Source organism: Bactrocera oleae, chromosome 5 (genome assembly GCF_042242935.1).
Source record: "Bactrocera oleae isolate idBacOlea1 chromosome 5, idBacOlea1, whole genome shotgun sequence".
In the NCBI taxonomy this organism is placed as follows: domain Eukaryota; kingdom Metazoa; phylum Arthropoda; class Insecta; order Diptera; family Tephritidae; genus Bactrocera; species Bactrocera oleae.
In genome coordinates this window covers 59,469,407-59,493,720 of record NC_091539.1, presented here as the reverse complement: position 1 = coordinate 59,493,720, position 24,314 = coordinate 59,469,407, and the positions used below count along the sequence as shown (strand labels likewise).

Here is a 24,314-nt window from a genome sequence, read left to right as displayed (position 1 = left end):
TATTATAATATAATTGAATTTATTTGTATAAAACTTATTTGTTGGAGTAAAATAAAATATTGTAGAAAATCCTTTCTATCAATTGGGCATTACCAATGATTTGGTATTGCTTTAAGTTTCCATCAGAGAACGTATATCAATATATAAATATGATATAATCTACGTTCTCTGTTTCCATTCGTTCATTTAGCATACTTCCTTTTTTTTCTGCTAATATTTAACAGTTGCCTTTATTTCCCGCTTCCGGTTGGCTTCTGCAGTATCCGGTTCCGTAAAAGTTTCGTTCATTAGTGTAAAATTAAGTGTTTTAAATTAATTTGCATAAAAAAGCTGTACAAATTAAAAAACTATAAAAAAGACTTTTGAATTTATGTTTCTTAAGTAGTTTTCTTTTATTTATGTTGAGAATTTACTTAGGGAAAGAATAATACAAAATTTTATACTAACCCGTACTCATAATGTTGAGTTTAATAATCTTTTATTTTAAAATCAATGAAATCAGTGAATATCGAAGGCAATCACGAGTGGAATCAAGGTATGCATTACGAAAGATTCTAACATATCAACAATCTGAGTTTTTTTTTATTTCTTTGCAGGTAAAATTTATATTTATCGTGTGCAACTATGTTGCTAACAACAATTTTACAGTTTATTAATCTTAATTTTTCTTATGTCGTTTTACAACAAAACTAATAAGCTTATGAAAAAACAATCGGTAGATAGTTTCAACAAATACTTAATAATACGTTCAAATACTGACCATAATCCATTCATATTATCGGACATCAGGGTCTACGTAAGTGGAACGACCTTTTTTTTTGTTGTAGTGACAGAAAAGATCCCTCAAATAACAATTGGGGATGGTACCAAGCCGATAACCGACCAACCGGACAAATTAGTATCATAATGCTACATCTACATAAATCAATTCAATTCCGCCATCTGATTTGTATGAAATAAGCGTTCCCAATTAATTTTGAAGAATATTTCTAGAGAAACGATAACTTTTTAAGTTTATTCCACTGTGACGACCCGACAGTCTTGGATGTGATTAAAGACTTCTATAATTTCAATAAGTTTGAAAGCACTAAGACATAAATGAAAATATCTAACTTTTCTTACAGTTTAAAACTACTTGAAATAAAGTAATAGTCTATGCCCGTATGCAAATTCTGATTCTATTGGTACGTTGTACCACAAGTCATGGAAGTATTTATCATGTAGTTTGGCTGGCCGAGTTGTGCTGTAAATAAAGATTCGTTACAATTACTTTTCACACAACTATACTTTTTTATTTTAATTGTAACGATGTCAATTAGTAATAAGAACTTTACGATATCCAAAATGTTGCTTTTACTCCAGCTGGAATTTATCTTATTTTTTCTATAAAAAAACATAACGTTTGTGAATTCTAGTTCATCTACACGTCCGTGTGTGCTTTTTAGTTTCTGCCTGTTTCCTATATTGCCTTCATTCTTATTTATGTGGCTGATCTAATCCGTACGTGTGGATTTGTGGTTTCCCCGTGAAATGTACTCCCCAATATCAGCTGAGGCTGGGTTCTAGATTTCTTCTCTATAGGCTTATAATTTGAGATGTTAATATTTATGGAATTTAATTTGTACATTTGCTAATTTGTTTCCGATCTCAATATTTTTCCGAATAGGCTTGTTCGTTTTATATCATAAACAGCTGATGCTATTCACATTTTAGATGTTGCCACATAATTTTTTTTGTGAGGTGGAAATCTTTAAAACTGTGTGTTACATTTAAATTGTTGCCACAGAATCAAAAAGTATCAGAATTGTGTGACCTTAGAATTCTTTCGAGATTAAGCTCTTAAAATGACGCAATTTAGTAATACACGGTAATTTATTGACAAAAATTTTTTATTTGGGTTAAAACAGTAAGCCATATTTCAAAGGACGTGTATCTTTTCCTGTCTAAATAAATGCGATTTTATTTATTTTCACCAAAAAAGAACATTTAAAATCAAGTATGTGAAAAATATATGTATATATATTTGAATGCATGTAAATCCAAAACCTAGTAGAATTATAAAATTATTAGACGGTTAGTCCTTTATATTGACTTCGGTTTGGGCTGTCTCGGCTGCAAGCGTACACGGAAGCCCTCTTCACGTTTCAATATGATATCGGCTTGTAGCTTGAAGTCGGCCTCGGTTAAATCTGAATGGACACGATAGTTTCGAAGAATGGTCGATAGGAGTATTTTCAGTTTAAGCATGGCATATTTACGGCCTGAAAAAACAATAACAAATTATAAGTAATAAATTATATTATATATAAAAAAAATAAGCTGGGAAATCTAGCTAATTTTTCACCTACCAACACAACTCCGCGGTCCCGCTGAGAACGGCACAAAGGCATAATAATGTCTATTGGCTTGACGTTCAGGCAAAAAATTATCGGGATTAAATATATTTGGATTCTCATAAACATTTGGATTGCGATGCAATTTGTACGTAGCCACTGTAACGGTGGCACCACGCGGTATAACATATGGTCCGGATGCCAATTTTAAGTCTTCCCGTAGTTCACGTGCTATTAACGGCACTGGCGGATACATGCGTAACGTTTCCATAAGACAACGTTCCATATATTTCATTTCTAAAGTATCCTGAAATGTGGCTGGCCTATCTGAGTCACCGAATATTTCATCCAACTCGGCAATTACTCGATCTTGTATACCCTGATGTATGCCCATCAATGAGAGAAAGAAAGATGAACCAGCTGCGGTTGTATCGTGTCCCTCAAACATAATCGTATCAACCTGTTCTTTTATCTCGGTATCGTTGAGCAAAGCACCATTTTGTGCACTCTCCAATAACAGATCGAGGAAGGCCAAACGTTTTTTCTGGCCCACATCATTCTCCTCGACATCTAGATCATCCTTCAAACCCTCCGCTTGACCAAACGACAGACCTTCAATGGATGTTTCTTTTGTGGATTCTTGTTTTGATCCTGCTTTTGGTGTTGGTGGTGGTGTAATTTTTTTAGCTGTCACTTCTTGTTGTGCCAGTGAACCGCGTGTACCGTTGTCAAATGCGGCCTTCTTGTATTTGATTACTTTCGTTGTAAGTCCATGTATGATACTCAGCAATTTACCTTGCTCATGATAATATTTGGAGAGCGTGAAGATGAAGTCATTTCGTAGCAGAATACTGCGAGTGCGCATATGTAGTATATCGCACATTTTCATAACGGCTAAAGCGTACTCATAGCCGGATTTGTCCTGGGTTTTCTTCGAAACACCCATGGCCGTCTCTGCAATGGTTAAAATAAAAAAAGTGAAGTAAGGTTATTGAGAATAAGAGCAACAGATTTTACATAAAAAACAAAATTTCATAGTATGAGGGAGCTTTGGACTAACAGATAAGTTCGGTTCGTATTTTGGTATGATTATAATTTATTAATCAGTCTATCGAGGTTGATACACCGATTATAGTAATGCCATTTTTATGATACGATTGGTCTTTTGATTTTAAATAGACCGTCATTCCAGCGACCGTTCTCTTGAGATCAGCGAACAGAAAAAAGAGCCTGAGGTCGATATTTGTATAATATTGAGTACATAGAGATGAAGAGATGACGTAACTTGATTATTTTTCGATTATTCCAGTATTCTGAAAAGTTACTGTGATCGTACGTCTTTTTCAGTATACATCTGTCATTCATTTGAAGCGTTTCTTTCACTCGAATATGTCGAACTTTGTGCCTGAAAAAGAGTTATTGCGGGGAGTTCTTCTCCATATACTTGAATATGAAGAGCACCTGAGCCGAAAGTCAAGGTATTTTGGTAGAAGTTTACGGTGAACATGCTTCAGCTGAGCAAATATGCCAAAAGTGGTTTGGACGATTTAGAAGTTGTGACTTTGGAATGAAAAGCGAAGAACGGCGGCCAAAAAAGTTAAAAGAGGGGGAACTGGAAACATTATTTGATTCAGAGAGAGGCAGATATGAGAAAAGCTTGAAGTATCTTCGAGAGTCACTCAAGCAGCCATTTCAAAACGTTTAAAAGCAGTCGGATACATTCAAAAGCAACGAAATTGGGTGTCATGTGAATTGAAGCCAAGAGACGTAAGAAAGTATGTTAGAAGTGTCACACGCTACAAAAAGGACAGGTTTAGCAATGGATTGTGACTGGTGGTGAAAAATGGATCCATTACGACAACTCTAGATGCAGAAACTCATATGTAAAAGCTGGCCAATCAGCCAAATCAACGACAAAGCCGAGTGTCCAGACGCCAAGGTAATTCTTTGTACTTGGTCTGATAACTATTATGAATATCTAAAACCAGGTAAATCCATTAATGGGGAATGTTACCGACAGCACACGCCTTATAGTCCAGATCTTGCCTCTTCTGACTACCATTTGCTGCGGTCGATGGAGAACGCCCTCACTGAAATGCGGCTCACATCAGCACAGGGTATCAAAAATTGGTTTGACTCATTCATGCCCGCCAAGTTGGCGCAGTTATTTTGGGATGGAATTCATAAATTGCCAGAAAGATGGGAAAATGTTATAGCTTCGGTTGAGCTTAAGACTTTGAAAAAAAAAAGCTTGAATATAGTTTTAGACTCAACAGGTTAGGTGCTTAAGTCATTCGAAACCTTTGTATAGAGCTTTCGCACACCCAAATATTTCTGAACCTAATGCTCAATGTTCTTTTGTTATCTTTAGAGTGTCGAGATCAGATCAACTTCATCTGACGGTCATTCCAAATTAGCTAACAGTTGTCAAATCTTTTCACGTCTCTTTTAAAGGTAAGGCCAAGCTAAAAAACATGTAAATTCAATACTAGTGGTTTCTTCTGAATAGGAATGTTAACAACTTCTGTGCGTTTTTTTCACTCTCAGCGGCAGAGTAGCTGCACTACTTCCATTACAACCTAACCTAAGTTCTTCTGTATTTCTCTGTATAAAATTTCCGGGTAATATTAGCTAACAAATAGGATCACGACTGTCTCAACGAATATGTATGGATGCTCTCTGACCTCATGTGAAATAATTACCGTTTAATTGATTCGCGTCACATACGGTACATGCACATTGCTTGCACCGTTATATTTATTTAAACAAATTCATAATTCACCGCAATAGCCCTCAGCAAGAACTTGTATCAGCGAAAACGTCCAACAACAAAGCTGGTTGCAATCAGTTAAAATTTTTAACTACAACAAATACGACATACAGACAGACATGCTGAACATGGAAAATTTTGCCAAAAAGTTGCAATATATTGCAAATAATAACATCGTCAGTGGTGTTTGTGTGTGTGTATGTGTGTAGAAACCGGTCATCAAACTATCTGCATCGCCGATTATCCAATTCAATTGAAGAAAAGCCCGAAGAAAGTGCTAGCAAAAGGAAAACAAACCGTAGCAACTCTCCAACTTACATAACAGCAGCGCGGTCTGTTCGCGCCTTGTGGGTACGGCGGGGCGAAGCGGCAAACTTATGCTCTCTTTGCATGCTTCGATTACTCCAGCGGCCATCAGGTGTGTGTCGCTCAACGCCCAAATGGCAAACAAAGCAAATAGTAATGGGAAATAATGCTAGATGACGCCATACTATGCTATGCCATGCCATGTGCTGCAACGGAAAGTTAAACCGTTGGCTTAGTTAATGTATGCAATGGCTAGTTGGCGTCCAACTGGGAGTCGGCTGTAGCGACCTACAGACGCACTCATGCTCGTAACAAACGGCCAGCTGTGGAACGAAACACAATGCAGAAGAAAATTCGCAATTTTTTGCACTCAAAGTGCAAGTTGAGCAAAGGCGCTCGAAGGCGTTAATGTGTGTGTGTGTGTGCGAAATAGCTAGAAAAGTGGGTAAGTAAAACGAAGTGTTACATACTTCTTTATAATCAATGTTGGCGTGCGAATTTGATAGTATTTTGATTTACTTAAAATGCGCAAATTTCCTCGTTGTTACTTCTTTCTTAGTTACAGTGTGTTAAAAATGATTTTGAACTATGTTTATAAAAAAATTACTAATTTGCGTTTTTTAATTTGCTATTTGCAAGAAATATTCGATACTACTGATTCTATGAGTTTTGTACATATGTACATACATATGCATATAATATAATACTATCATCTTCACAGCAGCTTTTATTATAGCATAAAAGGGTTTACAAAGATCTTTATCCTGAATTTTATTAATCAGTTTGTATGACATAGCATATAACAGTCCGGTATAGTGATCCGATATCGGCGATACTGACATATGATCAGCTTCGTAGGGAGAAAAGGATACTACTCTTTCGGTTTTAAAAATATTTCGAATACACACTTTTTAAGATATCCTTCAAATTATGGGAACATGAGAAGATTGAAGCTGATATAAATAAAACGTCCACGTAGTTACAGTTCACAGACGGAAAAGTCGGCCATGATCATGCTTATTTCCTATACAATGTCATAATGTTGAAAGTTTGTTAAGAGCTTAAAACTTTTGAACATCTTAATATCGAAAGAATTGGAAATTTGAAAGCTTAAAACACGCTGAAAGTTTGCTGAAACCTTAAAGCTTATTTAAAGCTAAAAGCATATCGAAAGCTTAATGATTTTTGTTTTAATTGCTCCATCCTTCCAGTTGGTTTCCTAGTATAAACATAAAAGTAAGTAAGATGTCCAAAAGCGAAAGTTTCAAAAAGCTTATTCTGATTAAGTATAAATTATAAGAGAAATTGGTCTAGGAATTTTTTAAGCTCGCTCTCATCTGATCAAATTTGACCCGGACTGACAAAAATCCACATTTTCTCGTATTTTAATACACATTTTTCTATCATCTTCAAAATAGGCTTCTGAGCCAATACAAGCTTGCTTATTCCAATTTTCCATATACTTTTTATAAGCTTCGACTTGGATGGCCTTCTATACGTTCGTCATATTCAACAACCCATCCCTCGTCACCAGCATTGATGCGTTTGATGAATGTAAGGTTCTCAGCTATGTGGTTAAGCATTGCTTGTTGCGAACTGTACTCGATGGTTTAGCAGTCTAGCATTGCCACACTTTATACCCAAAACACTAACCAAAATGGGTCGTGCCGATCCATGGAAGATGTAGAGATCATCTGCTATCTCTCTGATGTCAACACGACGATTTTGATTCTTTAACTTTAACTTGTACGATGCTATCGTCACTGAGAGAGATGAATGGATGCCTGGTATGAGGCAAGTTTTCGATGACTTCACGAGCTTCACTGAAGAATTCGTGCCACTCAAATACGTGTGTTCCTGATAAAGTAGACTATCCAAATAAAAGCAAAATTTTTAACGATTCCGTAGACGAGATTTCATTAGCAACTCAAAATTTCAAGCAAATTTTACAACTTTTTTTTTCAATGTTAAAATTGCCAGACAAATCAATCTAAGAAAAAAATTTCGTTAAAATTAACAGTCCGGGTTAAATTTGATCAAAAGGTATATCTATTGTCGTTTTGGTTGTGCAACAATAGATGTGAACCAAATCTTAGGCTTCTTGAAAATAATAACTTTTTAAAGGAAAGAAGTGTTAAAAAAAGTGTTTTTTTTTGCAAAAAATGACTACGAAGCACTGTGAGAAAGAAGAAACTCAATTAATCAAAGCAAGATGAGCAATACACTTAATTGTTCACTTAACGAAACTAAGCAAAAAAGAAAACAGTAAAAAAAATTTATGAAAAAGCTAAAAAAGAAAATCAAATGTGCGCGCACAAGTAACTCCACTGTGTGCGTGAGAGCGTGAGTTTCATTACATAACAATGCATGGTTTTGCGCCGCGTTTATGCTAACATGGCTTTTTTCCTGCCAGCGGCAGCACGCATGCAACATGCAGACGCCCATAAGATACGCTTTCATGCCAAATGCAGCTTGCATACCAACCAGTTTTGGTTTCTTTCCTATAACCGATTTTTCTTTATGCTATTTTCTCTTTTCATTCGTTTGCGGCGCTGCCAGCGCTAAGCGAACACGACGCCAAAACCATTGGTGTAGCTCATGCAATTCATGCAACATTAGTTGTATGTATGTCATAATTTTTGCTTGTAACCATGTTTGAGTGGCGTATGATCGGCTCTTGACTGCTGTCAATCAAAATCGTCACTGTTGACTGCAGTTGTTCTCGCGAAAGTTTTTAGAATTTATCTCTTCTCAGGGTGACTTCCAAGGCTATATTTACATATTGGCCACACAGATGACTGATAACTGCTGTGATACGCGCGCAGCATAAATTTTTTTTGGATTAGAAGTATTTTCACCTTTGAATTTACATACATATGTGTAAAATTTCTATTAGAAATGAAGGGCTAAACTCTTGCATTTTGATGAGGTCTTAAGGTGTGTCATAAACGTGGTGCTAGGTGTTTCTATTGGCAATTAAGGGCTAAGTACTTCTCCTGCATTTTAATGAGGACTTGAGGTGTGTCATACACGTAGTGCTAGATATTTAAAGGAGCGTTGAAATGGAAATGTGAACTGATAAGGTGAGGTTAGTTGAGGCCATTCAACTTGTCGTAGCTCAATGGGGAACTCGCACGTGTCGGAACTGTGCTATGAAGACAATGTAAATCCTATAGAGTTCATTGCATTTTGTTCGGTGCAAAGTATTAGAAGTTTACGTACGTGCGAATCCGTATTAATATATATTATATGTTCCTATGTTCTGTGTATTAAAATCTATGCAATTCTGAGAAGATGTGACCCCGCTTGACTTTTAAGAATTTAAGATTAGTTTTCAAGGCCTACTTTTCTTAATTTTTAAACATTCTATTGGAATCATAACCTATGCTTAGCTTTATCTGTTCTTCTGCCCAAAAATAATTTATCACTATACTGTAGTTTATAAATTATGCAACGTCTGATCCGTAATCCTTTTGTCGGCATTATCTGTGATCACATAAGCACGTGGATGTGGACTCTCAGACTCCCAACCCAAAATAATTTAATTTAAATTAGCAGACAATCGCTATTATTTTAAGAATTCAAGGGTGCGACAATACATAGTTCACCTACAAGCTTTCACCTTTTTTACGGTAACAAGCTTCTGAAACCTCGAAAGCCGAATTTATGGGTCGTCACGTCTGGAACTGTTTGTAAAATATATTATTGTGGATCTGCGACTAAATATAAAAGATACCACAGTTTGACCCTTAGTACTCAATATCTTGGAAAGCTAATAAGTTTCTCCCAAGCAGTAGCTCCAAAATAGAAAAAAAAACAATAGCAAATATTTCAGATTAGTCGATATGAACTTACCCTAAAAATTCTTCTACAGATTGCTAGTAATCTTGATATACTACTTGTAATTTAGGCATGGAACATAGAGTTTTTACCAGAGACCGTGCTCATTATAAATTTTATTTCAAAAATCACGTAATAATAATTACACATTGATTTTCACGATTTTCTGCGCAGATAATGAATAATTTTTTATAATAAATTAAAAATAATTTATGAGCAGAAAAATAAAAATCATAGATAACGTTTAACTTCTTGAGCTTTGCCGTTACATTGCTAGGAGAGTCTTTGGATCATAGGGGAATTGTACGACACTTTAATTCGCCTCTCTTTTATTTTCACAGATCTTTTTTATTGTATTCGCTATACGCTTGGGTGCTCAAAATGATATTTGTGGGAAAATATATAAATTAACATTTTTTTGAAGGCTTAAAATTCTGTATGAATGTTTAGTTAGCTCGCTTATGGAGATTGAACCCGATTTTATATATTTTTAAACTCTTCTTCCTACAAGTTGCTTTAGTGCCTAGTGGTTTGTTGTAGGTCCAACAAGAATATAAAAAATTTCTTCTTAATCTAAAAAATTACTTCTGCTCATTTTCTCTCCAATATCATTAAAATACGCAAATATACTTTAGCTACACTCTTCCACAAAGTTCAGGCCAAATATGTCAGTAGGTGTGGAAAAACTACTTCAACTCACGTTAGCACCAAATAACCGCCTACAGCTAATTTCGCGCTGCATATGCCGGCGTCAGAGTTTTGCATTGGCACTTTGACAATATTCGCTTGTGCGAAGACAAATGTGCTAACGAGCGCAATTTCCAACTGCTTTTAACCTGCGTACGCTCGTAAATTTTGTCATCCATTGAATAATTGCAATGTCATTAACATATTTTTTTAATTGCACTTTTTGCATTTGGACGTTTGTAATAATTTTTATATAAGGCAATAATGGTCTATTGAATGATTCAATAATAGTAGGCACATTGGTTAACTCCGCAGGCGTAATAGTGAGGTTATGTTTGCAAAAAAAAAGTTTGAAAATTTTACGCAAGTCTATTGTTGTTGTGCTAAACACACTACGCAATGGCGTATTTTGCGTTTCAATGCTAGAAATGAGAGCTATTGTTATTCTCTGTATACCATAAGGGATGTTAGTAGTTTCGGAATAATTTTTGTGAGTTTAGAGATTCAAGAGGTTACAGTATACTACTGTTCAGAAATTCGAGTCTGAAGCTTCGCGTTTGAAAATTCGTTTAAAAATTGACATTTTACTCAATGTCGTAATCTAAAATAGACTAAAATTTCGAACATTTAATAAGTTAAGGCTTTTAGAGCCGACCTCTATTATTGGAACTGCGAAAAAAATTTTGAAATAGTGGTAAAACTCAAGACTATTCTTTTTTATATATTTGCAAATGGTTGGTTCTGGCTCCACAGTAGTACAACTGGCAGCGGTTTTGATCCATACCCATTTGGTGAGATCATCATTATCAAGCTTAAGTTCGGAGGCGGAATTCTCTTGATGCAAACTGTACGATTGAATGTGATCGATATTTTCCCGATGCGAGTTAATTCCTTATAAACGTATACCGAACGGACCGTCGTTAAAGTTAGAAGGTATTATACGACAGTGTTAGAAAATCGTTCTATTGTGATATGCGTTCTACGTGAGTAGTTGCAAAGTTCTATGAAAAGGAATATTTTTCTCTAAAGCCGGTCGGCACAGCATAGTTTCAGAATTCACTCACAGGTTGTTAAAAAATGATCTCTCAATTAAAACCATAATGCAGTTCCTTAGAGTAGTTTTAAAAATAGACACCTCAATTTGCTTGCGTTCTTCCTAACAATGCAAGTGGATAAATCATATACTTGTATTTGTCGAAGAGAAAATTTCCATCAAAATAAGTTAACTAAGTGTAATGACAGCTCATTCATGTGACTGCAAGTCTATGAGTTAATAAATATGATTTGAAAGGCTTTCCTTTACACTGAGCTATTTTTAACACAACCAGGCCACTTGTGAATGAATCCAGGCATTTAATAATGCGCTAAATATATTTGAATGTGAATAGAAACCTATTAAGACGGTCGATCTACAAGTATTAGACTAGACTGTCTGCCTAAGCTAGCAAAAACGTTGTGAAAGCACGTGTATAAAGTGTGGGAATATATTTTGTTTGATAGATATTAGAATGCTGCAAGATGGCGAGGAAGGGAAAGACTAGACTGTATGCCGAAGGTTATTGCAATAAGCTACTGCTCAGAGAACTTGTAAGTTAGTTGTAAGTCAAGTCCAATGGCAATGTGAGAAAGGGAATATTTCTCTCCTGCGAAGTCTGAAGATGAACAGATTGAACAGATAAAATTAAAAGACTAAGTTTGGCTTAAGACAAATGAGCTTTTGAACTCTATCTCCAAGATTTCATCGTAGGCCAACTCGTAACCGGACGCAGGTTGATCGCAATTGAGTTACTGCAACACTTCTTACACAGAATTCTCTCATTTGCGCGCACCGAACGCTAGGTTTGTAACTTTTTAGCTTTGAGTAAGCTTGGAGAGTTGAGTTTTGACGCTTTAAGATTTTGATCGGTGATTACTCCAGTTTTATTTTTATGGCATATTTTCTTAAAAACGGCTCACATGGGTTATGAAAAATTATAGAACCTAGTTGAAACTAGTTTGAAACTAATTAGCTCAACACCTTAGTAAAGACAGCTTGTTATAACTACCCTCATATATTATATATATGTGTCGACATACTCACCAAGTAAGATCTCCACTGTTGCCTCGCTCATATAATCGTGACAATCAAAGGCTTTTCCACCCTCGGCACGCAATTTACGCACCACTAGCTGTGAGTTCTCGTTAAATAAATCAATGAAGCTCTTCAATACATTCAAATGAAATGTTGGAGCGATCAGCTTGCGGTGAGCGCGCCATTTCGCACCTGTTATGTGAGAGTAAATAAAAGATATAAAGGTGTTAATTGAATTTTTTACATTTTTATATATGTATTTACTTTTACTTTACACTTTTTATATATTATTTTATGCGAAATAAACAATATTTCTAAGAACACTTAAATAAAAATCACCACTTATATCAGAAGTTAATGACAATATGTGTATAAATATTTATTAACGGTTTATTTACTTATATATGATATATTTTTAACTTCCCGCTAAGAAAGTGGAAAATTTTCTAAAAATCGGGAAAATATTGGTTTCACCCCATTTTGCAAAAATCGAGTTCTCAACAGATCTCGACGTTCTGAGGGTCGAGGAAGCTTCCCCGAACATTTCTACGATGATGTCCGTATGTCTGTATGTATGTGTGGATGTATGTGTGTGTGTGTGGATGTATGTGACCCTCTTATAACTATTAAACTGCTCAACCGATTTGAATAAACTAAACGGCATTACAAAGGGTTTCATTGCACTTGAATTTCGTGAAAGTTTGGACCCAATCGGACCAGTAGATTTCGAGAAATCTCAAAAATAAAAATTTTGAAAAATCGTTTTTTTCGAATTTTTTCCAAACGACTTGACCGATCGACACCAAAAACTAATCAGTTCTAAACCTTGAAGAAACACATCGTTTGCCGCAAACCGGGTCGAAATCGGTTGATTTACTTGCTAGATATCGAAAACGAAAAATTTCGAAGAGCTCAAAAGCAGTGAAAAAAGCGAAATTTGAACGTTAGCGTATGAAATTAGAGGGAAGTTGCAGGGATGGCCCTTGAGGCCAACCGTTTTCCACATTTTTTTATTCGAAATAAACAAAATATATGTTCGAAGTCTCCAAACATGGCAATGAAAATCAAAGAGTTTGTATTAGTTCGACTTTTGTGGATGTTCTGGGCTCAGATGTCCATAACTCAGAATTTACTGCCAATATCCATTGGAGGAGGAATTTGGAATTGAAAATAATCTTGAGATAAGTACTGTCTAAAAACAAATTTTAATACTTCACTGTGAAAATTCATCGAACTTGTTACTAAAACCTTTAAATATAAATTGCGTATGCTTTGCAGAGATTGGAACATCTTTTCCTTATACTTGACTTAAATAGTGACGATTCTAAATTCACCCTTCCTACCTCACCTAGACCACTGGTATTTCACAAATATTTTTTAATTTTTTGACTCTCCTTTAGGTACACATACATTTTATAGAGGAAGAAGTCATATTGAGATTAATGAAGAACTTCAAAAAAGAAACTGTATTTTTCAATCATATTTTACATGTTTTAAATTTTTAGCGAAATAGCTCGAGGCTCAAGGTTCCGTAAGTCAGTATCCAAAATATCTATATTCTAATATTTTTAAGTCGATATTATAACATCAAGAGAGGAATAATAAATCAAATAACGGCAATAATTTTTTACTATTTTTATCAGCCGTCAGTTGATTTTGAAGCCGCGAGTAAATTTTTCGCTCAAAAAATGTGGGGTTAAAGGTTAAATAACTGTCTGACTGTCATGTCATACATATACCTACAGGTCCTTTGCAATGTCAGATGAAAGTTCATTATTAATAAGAACCGAAGTTTACGTCGTGCAGGACGTCAACGCCTTTTGCGAAGTTTAATAGAGACTTGATAACTAATTCTGATTGTTCATCAAGTCTTTTGAATTGCGAAGTTCCTAGATATCCAAGTCGAGTTCTAGATACGGTCGGACATAAGCAGAGGATGTGCTCCAGTGTCTCTCTCATGCCTACTTTCCTGCACTTTCTACATGTGTCGTCGTTAATAATACCCATATGATGCTTGTAAGTTGTGGCCTCTGAATAGGCCAACAACCGCCCTGCAGTCTTTTCAAGGCCGTATGAGTAACTAGAAAGCTTGCGTGTTTTCCTTTTGCTCCCTTGCACATGATCCTGGCGATCCTGGCTGCCTCTAAGGCATTGCATCTCATTCTGATTCGTCTGTCAACTATTTTGCAAATTTCATTGTGTATCGTTTTTATCGACTTACGTATTTCCTGAACTGGTTTGGTAGTCAAGCGGATGACACTTTTGGCAATCTCATCAGCTATTTCGTTTTTCGGAACGCGCTTGTGGTCTTTACTTTCTACCTGCTTCTAAAGACAAATGAGGTAAAATATTCGAGCAAAATTTATTGTCTTAAGAGATGTGAAGTCTTGAGGAACAGCCACTGGTTTTCTTAGTAAACCAAGTTAATCAGTATGTGATGTATAAAATGGGCCTAGGGTTGCTGTCCTTACTAGATCGATAGAGAGATTCGAGAAGATGACGTCTGTGTCTCGAAGTTTCACGAGCATATGTTTTACGTAGCGGACGGAAGATCGATAAGTTCTAATTGAAGGCTGGGGATCATAGCGAACTTTGTTAGTTACCTTCGGGCAACTGAGAAGGATTTCAAAAGTTCTTGGTACATTGAGATAAAAAAAAATGAGTTAGACAGAGAGCCTTAAAGTCAATATATCTCAGCAGATCGACAGAATTTAATTCAATTCTCAATTTAAAGCTCGAGAGTCATTGAATCTTAGATCACTCAAAGTCACGCTGTCGTGGAAAGTCATATGCTTGCCTTATTGATACACCCTTCGCTCTTACATACCGACACATACGTCAGTGGAGATCTCGCTGATAAATTTTGTTTATTCATGAAAAACGTGTGTATGTGTGTGTAACTTAGCTTATAAGCAACAAAAATGTATCTGTGTGCATGTGCATGCTTATTAGAATAAATAATCTCTGCTAATACATACACACACACATACATACATACATATAAAAATGTATAATTCATAAAAACGCGGGCAACCCACGCATATTTTAGTATTTAGTGATGGCCATTGCAGCGGTTTTCAGCAAATCTCTCTCCAAAATGCCTGCATATGCATGTGTGTGTGTTTGTATAGATGTATGTATGTGTGTGTGAATCGCACAAATTTACTATTTACGTACAAATTATAAGCACGTTTATATACATACTAATGCAAATATACCGTTATTCTTGAGCATGTGATGGCATTTTTATGAATAGACACAAATACACGCACACACACATATACATACACATGTATGGTTGTGCATGCGTGTGTGAGTATGTGTTTAGCATTTGCACACACTACTTTCCCCATTTCCTCATGTAGCGAAGCGCTGCGCTTTTAATTTGTTGCCGCTTCGGCTTATTTATTAGGTTATTATGTTGTCAAATGGCCGACGACGCCGCCGACGCAACGTCACACACATTCGCTAAGTATTAATAATTTGACTTTTAATTTGTTTATTTTGCTGCAAAACCATGACGAGCGTAAAAACAGAGCATTAAAATTTTCTTAGAAAAAAAAAATATCACGAAAAAAAAAATTGTAATAAAAATTAAAAATTGCCGGAATATTTTGGCACACAAAATAATTGTTTAAGTGATTTACGCGGCGCCGAAAACGCGTAAATCTATTTAGAGAAAATTTAAAGAAATTCGTGTTGAGGTGAACCACCTGCGTGCAGAGCTCCACAATACAATATGAAAGCGAAATTGCTTACGCATAAGTGCTTGGAGCGTGCGAATCTTCAACAAAAATATTTTAATTTAATATTTCTAAAAAATAAATATAAAAAAATTATTAAAAAAATAGTTTTAAAAAAAATTAAGTTTTGCATAAATTTTATAATACATGTTTTCTTAATAAAACAGTACTGCAAAAATGTCTAAAAAATATTTTAAAAATAAATTTTAAATAATTTAAAGAAAAATACTATATACATAATTTATATAATATAATATATATTAAAATTTTTATAAAAAAACTTTATATAAAGTTTTTGAATGTTTTAGTATTTTTTAAACATTTTTAAAAATTTTAAAATATTTTTTACGGGTTTTATAAATTTTTTTTTAATATTTAAAATTTTTTTCTAAATAATTTTTAGATATTTTTCAGGTTTATATATAAATGTATGCTATTTTGCATTGCTTGCCATGTTTTAAAAATATTTTTACTAAACACATAATTTATATAATATAATATTAATATTAATTATAATATTATATAAATTAAAATTTTTATATTCAATTTATATATAAAAACTTTATATAAAATTTTTTAATCTTTTAGTATTTTTTAAACATTTTTTAAAAATTTAAAAATATTTTTTACGATTTTTATAGCTTTTTTCTTCTTTCTTTAATTTTTAATTTTTAAAATTTTTTTCTAAATAATTTTTACAAATTTTTTAGGTTTATTTATATTTATAAATGGTAATGATATGAAAATTTTGCAATGCTTGACAGTTTTAAAAAATCTTTTTTTTTAATTTCTCTCAAAGTATTTTCTTAGTTTGTAAATTAATATTGAATAAACTATTGTATTCTTGAAAATTATTTTATTATAATTAATTTATTTTAATTAAATTGGAAGTTAAATTATTATATGGTTTGAAAAAATTTGCCAAAAGATTCATGATTATTTTGTAAATTTTACAAATACTTTATTTTTTTTAAATAATTATATTATAACTCAAATTCAGTATTGATGCTTTTATGTTCTAAACTTATGAAATAATATTTGAAATTTTTAAGTTAATCTAAAAAATGCCTTGCTAACAGTTGTTTTGAAAGATGTTAAAGTTGCCTTTTTAAATTTTAAATTATAAACAACTATTTTCTTTCAAAAAGAATTATAATTGAATTTACTATTTTCAAAGTACATATGTGATCATGAGTTTGTGAGCATTAAAAACTTAAAAAAAAAAAATTTTTATACGAAACTGTAAAGTAGTATTTTTAATAAAATATTTTCTTTAATTCTTAAAATTGAAATCAAAGTTTTTTAACTTTTTATGTTATACAATTTTTATTTTTAATTTATGCTGATAATTTTTATTTTAGATAAATATGTATTTTTCATTTTTTATTGTTAATTTTTAAAAACTTACTTTGTTATAAATAATTTTTTGTTAGTCATATAATAACATAAATTTTAAAATTCGTTAATTATTTTGTTACTTACTACTTTCCCTTAGCCTTAGTTATTTGGTATAGCTTGGAAGATTTTTAGATCTTTTCATATATAAAATTTTTAAACTTTGGAAACTCTAAATTAATTTTTTTTTAAAAATATCTTATTAAATTTTACTGGCTTATACATATTTCAAACAATTTTTTATAATTTTGTGCCCTTTTTTTATTTTAAATAAATTTTATTTAAAATGTATTTATTAATTTATATTTGTGATTTGCTTATATTAAAAAAAAATTCGTTTGTTTTTATAATTTTTTAAATTGAATTGTGAAAGTGAATTGTTAAAAAGTAAAATTATAAAAAATATTTGAAAAAAGTGATTTAATCGAAGATTCTCAAAGTGAAGTTAAAAAGTTATTTTTAAAAGCGTCATGTACATATTTATATTTTTTACATATTTTTTTTATTTCGCGACTTTTTTAATAAATACATACATACATACACACACACCACATATGTACATTAAATTTTCTTACCTGTGCTAATGAGCAATCCTTCACCGAGCCATGGCTTAAAGAATTTGTATTCCGATGATTTGTCAATGTAAACTTGGCTGCTCAGCAAAATTTCAACGTCACGTGGATCGTAAATGAAAACGACCAGCTGCGGACCGATCCACATTCTGGCGATATTTTCAAATTCGGCGCTTTTGCGAATGACGGTCTTGAAAACCGCTGCAGGCCAGATATAAAATGAAAAATTAAGAGAGAGAGAATATATATAATTATTTCGAGGCAATAAAAATGTCACAATTAAAAAGATTTATAACTGTAATATATTTTAAATTATATTTCGCAAATTTATAACAGACAAACAAAAGAGTTTAGAACTTTTAAATGCTCTGAGAACGAAATTTTTTGAAATTTAATTTTTCCTACAATTTTAGAAAAAATTATTTATTTTGCTTTTATAGTTTACTAACATAAAAGGAAAATTACAAAAATTGATATTTTATGTATTATTTAGATATTTTTAATTACTTGAAATTGCCAAAGCAAAAGTAGATTAATATTTCGTCCATAAGTAATGTAATTATGAATAATCAAACATAGTATGAAATAAATTTGAGAAGTAAATAAAATGTATTTGTCGTTGTAATCAAATGCTTGCGCAGTTAAAAAAAAGTAATTATTAAAAAATGTGAATTATATGTAAAATTCAATAGAATCACAAAAAGTAATCTTTAATTATTTTCAGCGATTATTTATTGTAATCAAAGCATATTTTAATTAAGAAGGTAGACTAAAATTATTTGAAAGCTTTATTCATCGTAATTAAATTACATTTCCAAGTCCCAGTAATCACTAGAAAGCCGTATCTATAGATGGCTTAATTAAAAAAATGTTCATTAAATGTTTTATGTATTCATTACTTGATTAAATGCGGCAAAGTAAACAGAAAAGCAGCTATAAATATATTCTAATTTCATTATCATAAACCATTGCAAAGTAATCAAAGTATTTACAAGTAATAAATTGAAAAATAATTGCTTTTTTTTTTTTGAATATTACAAATGCAATAAATAAAAAACTATAAATTAATTACGTATATTATATAAATATACACTTAGATACTATATAAAAGTCCGTATGATAGTTAATGTATGTATAATTTTTTTGCATAATCAAGTATTCTTTCTCTTTTTATTGAATAATATATTACTAAAATAATCACTTAGATTGATTGTAATTAATAAGTATTTCGTTACAATAATATTGTAATTCATTACTATTTATAATAATTATACAAGAAATTTTGTAATGATTCGCGATATAATGTAATTTTAAAATAAGTGGATCATAAGGTAAGTGAAATGTAATCATAATTAATAGCGCAATAATTTTAAGGTGATTTCTATGAATAATAATAAAGTGTATACTTAGTATACTTAATTTTAAGGAGATTGTAATTATTCAGTATTTCATTACAATATTTATGTAGTCTAGAGGTATTTTCTTAGTAATTATAAAATAAATGATGTAATGATTATCGATATAATGCATTCATAAAAAAGTTTTGAATAAATAAGGTGATTGTAAAGTAATTAAAATGTAATCATTAACATTCGATACACTTTTAAGTGTACACAATGCAATTTTTCTTTATACCTAAATTCACTTCTGAGGTGAATGTAATTGATTCGTATATCATTGCAACATAATTGTAATTCAGCATTACTCACTAGTAAATCTACAAGAGCTTATATAATGATCAGCAATATAACGCATTTATAAAATATTTTTGGATAAATAAGGTTTTCATAAAGTAATTCAAATGTAATCGAAATCAATTAAATCTAAATTTGCGTTTTATACCTACAAGTTTATTAAAAATATGCTTCTATAAGTATACACTTACATGATGCCGGCCCGAATACATCTAACAGGTGACCAACAATGGGCAAACCCTTAGGTCCCGGCAAACGGTCGGCCAACTTGTAGAGATGACGTCGTGATAGACGCCAGTAAGTTAGCCATAGGAGAAAAGTGGGCAGCAGCAGAAAATAGAAAACGCTGCTGGGCGAAATCAGGACGTGATCCTTTAAAACTTCTAGTGACATATTGACGTACACTTTATTTTAACGCGGTAATCTTAATTTAATTATTTTTTTTTTTTAAATAATTTGTAGACTTATTTAAAAATTTTATTATATTTTTATCGTATTTTTACTTAATAAACTTTTTATTTCGTAATTGTGTATGTGTGTGTGTGTTTTTACACTTTCCGCATACGCTTTTCGTTCAAATCTCAGACAACGATTAATTAAGTCCTTTGGCCATTAAATAGTGCACAATTAATTAGTACACATACATAGACGTTTGCACACGATAATATTGTATAATATTGCATAAATTGTATGTAGAATAGGTTCGGGCACAAGCATTTGCAATAATATATTTTACTGTATGTATGTATGTATATAGGTACATATGCCACTTAATTAGTGCTTTCCACCCTCTTCATACCATATACATATCCATATATGTATGTAGTTATGTATGTATGAATGCACACTTAGTAGTTCACTATGCTTGCTTTTAGTATTCACAAACACTACTTTTTACTATTTAGTTAATCCACAAGGCAGGCACTTCCTCTTCAGCAGCTACTATTATGTTTGCTATTGTTGTTACTGCCATTCAATAATAACGATTGTCGCCAAATGCCCGTTCGCGTTCAACTGGTGGCGTCCGTCCGCCTGTGGTGCGCTTTTATAGCTTTATACACAGCTCTGAGCTAGGCTGAGCTGCGCTGAGCTGAGCTTCAACAAACGCACAAATCCTCAAATGTACAACAACAGCCTAGTGGAGAAAGAATTGAAACCGCGAACTTTGTGCCACAAGCCGATGTCCACTGAGCCGGTGCTCGGTCCAACTGTGATTGTGCTTGAGTCAAGTCGGTGTTGATCGGCATAGCTTTGTCCAGCTCACCGTCTTCATGTTGCTGTTGTACGGCATTGAGCGACTGTGTCATATCTGTATTTTGATAAGAGTACAGTTATTTGAAAATCTTCAACAGCGTATTTGATTTATCTTGCATTTCTCGCGAAACTCTTTTGGGTCGGAAAATGAGCGGCACTGAGTGAAAGTGAGGCTGCATTTTTGGCGCTCAAATGATCTCTCCGCTTGGTGGAGGTGGCGTTTGAAAAAAGTCTGCTGTTGAAAGTAAAAGTGGAATTGCTTTCATTGGCTATGAACTTAGTAAAGCTTTTCGTGGTTATGATCCAACTAATTTTTATATTATAATTACTATTAATGAAATAAATATAATTATTTTTACTTGTAGTATATTAAATTTTTCTAAAAGTCTATTTGCTTTTACTTTCAAATTGATTTTCAAATCTATCAAATTAATATTTAATTTTTTTTGAATATTAATTTTGTTAAAATAATTTTCTTAGGTCTAAGTAAAATAAATTTTTGAACACTTCTGATTTTAGCAACAATAAAAAAACTAATTTTCGAAGTAAAAACAATTATATAAATAAATAATTAAAAATAAAAAATAAAAAAATTAAATAATTTATAATAATTTAATTAAATTACTTTTATATTATTTTGTGTGGAAAAAATTAATTGGTTTTTATTAAAGATAAAAGACATCAAATAATTTGAACTGAACGGAATCAAGTGCTTGTATGGAACACTTTTTCATGTGACAAGTTATCTTCACGAAATTTAATGTGAGTTAATGTCTAAGATAAAGGTGTAATTTTCGAAGAACTTGTTCAGATCGAGTCACTGTAGCATATAGCTGCTATACAAACTCCTGATCAAACTTAAGTTCTTGTAAGGAGACTTTTTTATTTGTGACGGGGTTTATAGCTTCGTTGTCACCAAAGTTAACGTTTTTTCTGTTTTTAATAAAATACTGGTGGTGGGAAGAAATCATGCAAATTATGCATGATGGCAACCCTAGCATATTACAATACTTGAATATAGCAATTTTATTATATAATTTATTAGCTTGCATATCCGCGCCTCTTGACTTCTAAACCGCTTTCACATTTGGAATTATGGATACGGCACAATCAATTGGTAGACACCTGCATTCTTCACAACAAAGACTGTTGCTTCTGTAAAGCGATCAGAAATATCTGTCGATCAATATTTCTTTTAACTTGTTAAAATAGTCGGGAAACAGTACGTTTTGTGGTCTGCGGTCAATCACTATAATATATAATATAATTTCTATGAGAGTTGCTACGCTTCTTTTCCACTGTGAGCAAACATTTGTTAGAAAAAAACTATTATTCAAAATTATGTATTATTTTTGTTTTGAAAAAAGGGAAGGTTATGAAAACTCTTTTATATTATTCTATGCACATGAAAGCTTACTCAAATACATTTTATTTGTTACCAATACTGTAATGCTAAATTGCATTTATCAAATTATATGGCAACCCTTCATAAAATAATTTCAACTTTAAGCATTTTAAAATCTCTTTATTATTTAATACATATATTGCAAAATTTTGTTTATCTTATAACTATTTTTGACTGAACATTTTAAACAGGTGGCAACCCTATTTTTAAACCTTTTGGTTACAGTAATAATAATTTGAATCAAATTGTTTCATGCAAAAAGAAAGTAAAAATCAAAATTGAATTTCTTGTGCACTCAGAGAGTTCAATGCGCATGCGCACAGAACTTACAACAGCCTCATAAACAACTCATACGAAAAAAATTCGTTTGCATTAAATATTTATGTACTTATGTTAAAACTAAATTTGAAATAGGTTATGTATATATGTATGTACATATAAATATATATTTTGTTTACATATACAAAAAAATTGTTAAAATCACTTGGAGGTAAATAACATAGAAGTAGGTAGATATTTCCATTCTGAAAAAATTGCACTTACGTATATCAACAATGAATGCGTCATATTCCTTCAACTTGCATTTCAGTGAATTTTTCTTTTGTCTTTGTGTTTTGAGCAAACAAATTCATTAGAAGCCATTTAAATTGCAAGCAGGTCGCCGTTCGGTTAGTTTTATAGTTTTTGAACTATATATGTTATGTCACTTATGTCTATATACATATCTTGTAAACAAAGTAAATGCATATACTTAGAAGCTTATATGTTTGTATATGTGTGTGCGTGTGTCTATGAAGGTGAAGCAAATTCAATCAGTAAGTTTTACAGACTTTGTATTTGACAACAGAAAAATAATAGGTTGAGCATAAATTTCCCATGCAAGTTCGAATTCTTTAAAAAATAAATAATTTGAAAAAATGATAAATATTTGCTTCATACCCTAGATTTTACCTATTTCGTCTATTCCAGCGTCACATAATCCTCTGCTCATGCTCTGCATTCGGCCGCTTTTACTTTACCAAGTTTCTAAAGGTCGAACATTAGGGGTAGTTGTCCTCTATAATGTTAAAAGTATAAGCTTTTTAGTCTGTTCACCCTCCTCCCTCTCGAAGTAGCTGAACGATCTAAGGCAGCTTAAGAGAACTGAACGGACCAACTCGTCTGACTTTTCATTACCCTCTATACCTACATATATGACTGGGCACCCAAGATAGTCGATGAAAATTATTCTAAGTCCATCCCAAAATTTAGACGTAATTTTTTGCTTTTTATAAAAATATGGAGAATATGGATTTAATTGAAAAAATTTTGCCGATGTGTCCTTCCATGGACTTGTCATAAATTACTTCATCTCTTAATTCATTTGATTTGATCTCGATTAAGTAATTTTTTTTTGCGAAAAGTTGGCAACCAATCTCCAAAATGTTTCTAATTGAAATCATTCCAAGCCAGTTCATATTAATATTTATGTTACCATATATTTTTTATTTAATTAATTTTTAATGAATGTAATTGCTTAAAAAACATAAGGTTTGGCAACATTTTTCACAAATATCCCTTCGACCGCTATATTTATTAAATCTTTTCGATTATTGTGTATTTTAAAATTTCAAACAGGTGGCAACCTTCCAACTTTTTTAAACTATCTAAGTATTGTATTCAAAAGTGTTAGTTAAATCTTAAAGTTGGCATTTTGCAACTACGATCGTGACGAAATTTTGTTACGCAACAGAATTTTGTTGCAAGCCCATCAATTTTAAAACCTAACCTTAAGAGTATCACATTAAGAATGTCCATACTTCTCATACCATTATATTTCCATTTTCACATTCATATGTACCTATATTCCATGTATGTATGTATCTATTGTACCATATGTGTGAATCTCTAATAAGTACACGATATGTAATAACTCATTTTCTCCAAGCATTAAAAAACCAAACATTCACTTAATCAGTGGCCCATATATTTGCCAACGCAATTATTCAACATAAAATCAAAATATTTAAGCTTTTCTGGTTTGTTATGTTCAGACACGCGTATAATATGGAACATCCTTCTTCAAACACGCTTTCTCTGTGGCAACACTGTGCAGCACACATATAACCACACACAGACAATTATTTGTTTTGTTTTACATTTGGGCGGCCTCTGTTTTTTTACCATTATCACGCAATTTTATGGGCGAAATGTGCTAAATGCCTGACATTTATGTTAATAATAAAAATCATAATTTGCTCGTGG

At 32.3% G+C, this 24,314-nt stretch overlaps 1 protein-coding gene across 1 annotated transcript; it reads right to left on the bottom strand.

Moving 5' to 3' along the window:
* Nucleotides 1–1,266: 1,266 nt before the first annotated feature.
* Cyp4g15 (Cytochrome P450 4g15) lies at nucleotides 1,267–20,577 on the bottom strand. Its single transcript, XM_014246233.3, has 5 exons — nucleotides 19,603–20,577; nucleotides 17,721–17,918; nucleotides 12,017–12,199; nucleotides 2,349–3,287; nucleotides 1,267–2,261 (listed from the first exon to the last, which is right to left on the bottom strand). The coding sequence occupies exons 1-5, from the start codon at nucleotides 19,802–19,804 to the stop codon at nucleotides 2,083–2,085; spliced, it is 1,701 nt and encodes a 566-aa protein (XP_014101708.2). The 5' UTR covers nucleotides 19,805–20,577; the 3' UTR covers nucleotides 1,267–2,082.
* Between the last annotated feature and the right edge of the window lie 3,737 nt (nucleotides 20,578–24,314).

What these genes read in the sequence shown, in the direction of transcription:
- Cyp4g15 (XM_014246233.3), bottom strand. Translation starts at nt 19,804, where the DNA reads ATGTCACTAGAAGTTTTAAAGGATCACGTCCTGATTTCGCCCAGCAGC. An exon ending in AGGATTGCTCATTAGCACAG is followed by an intron (nt 12,200 to 17,720) that starts GTAAGAAAATTT and finishes CTCACATAACAG; the next exon opens with GTGCGAAATGGCGCGCTCAC. An exon ending in AACAGTGGAGATCTTACTTG is followed by an intron (nt 3,288 to 12,016) that starts GTGAGTATGTCG and finishes TAACCATTGCAG; the next exon opens with AGACGGCCATGGGTGTTTCG.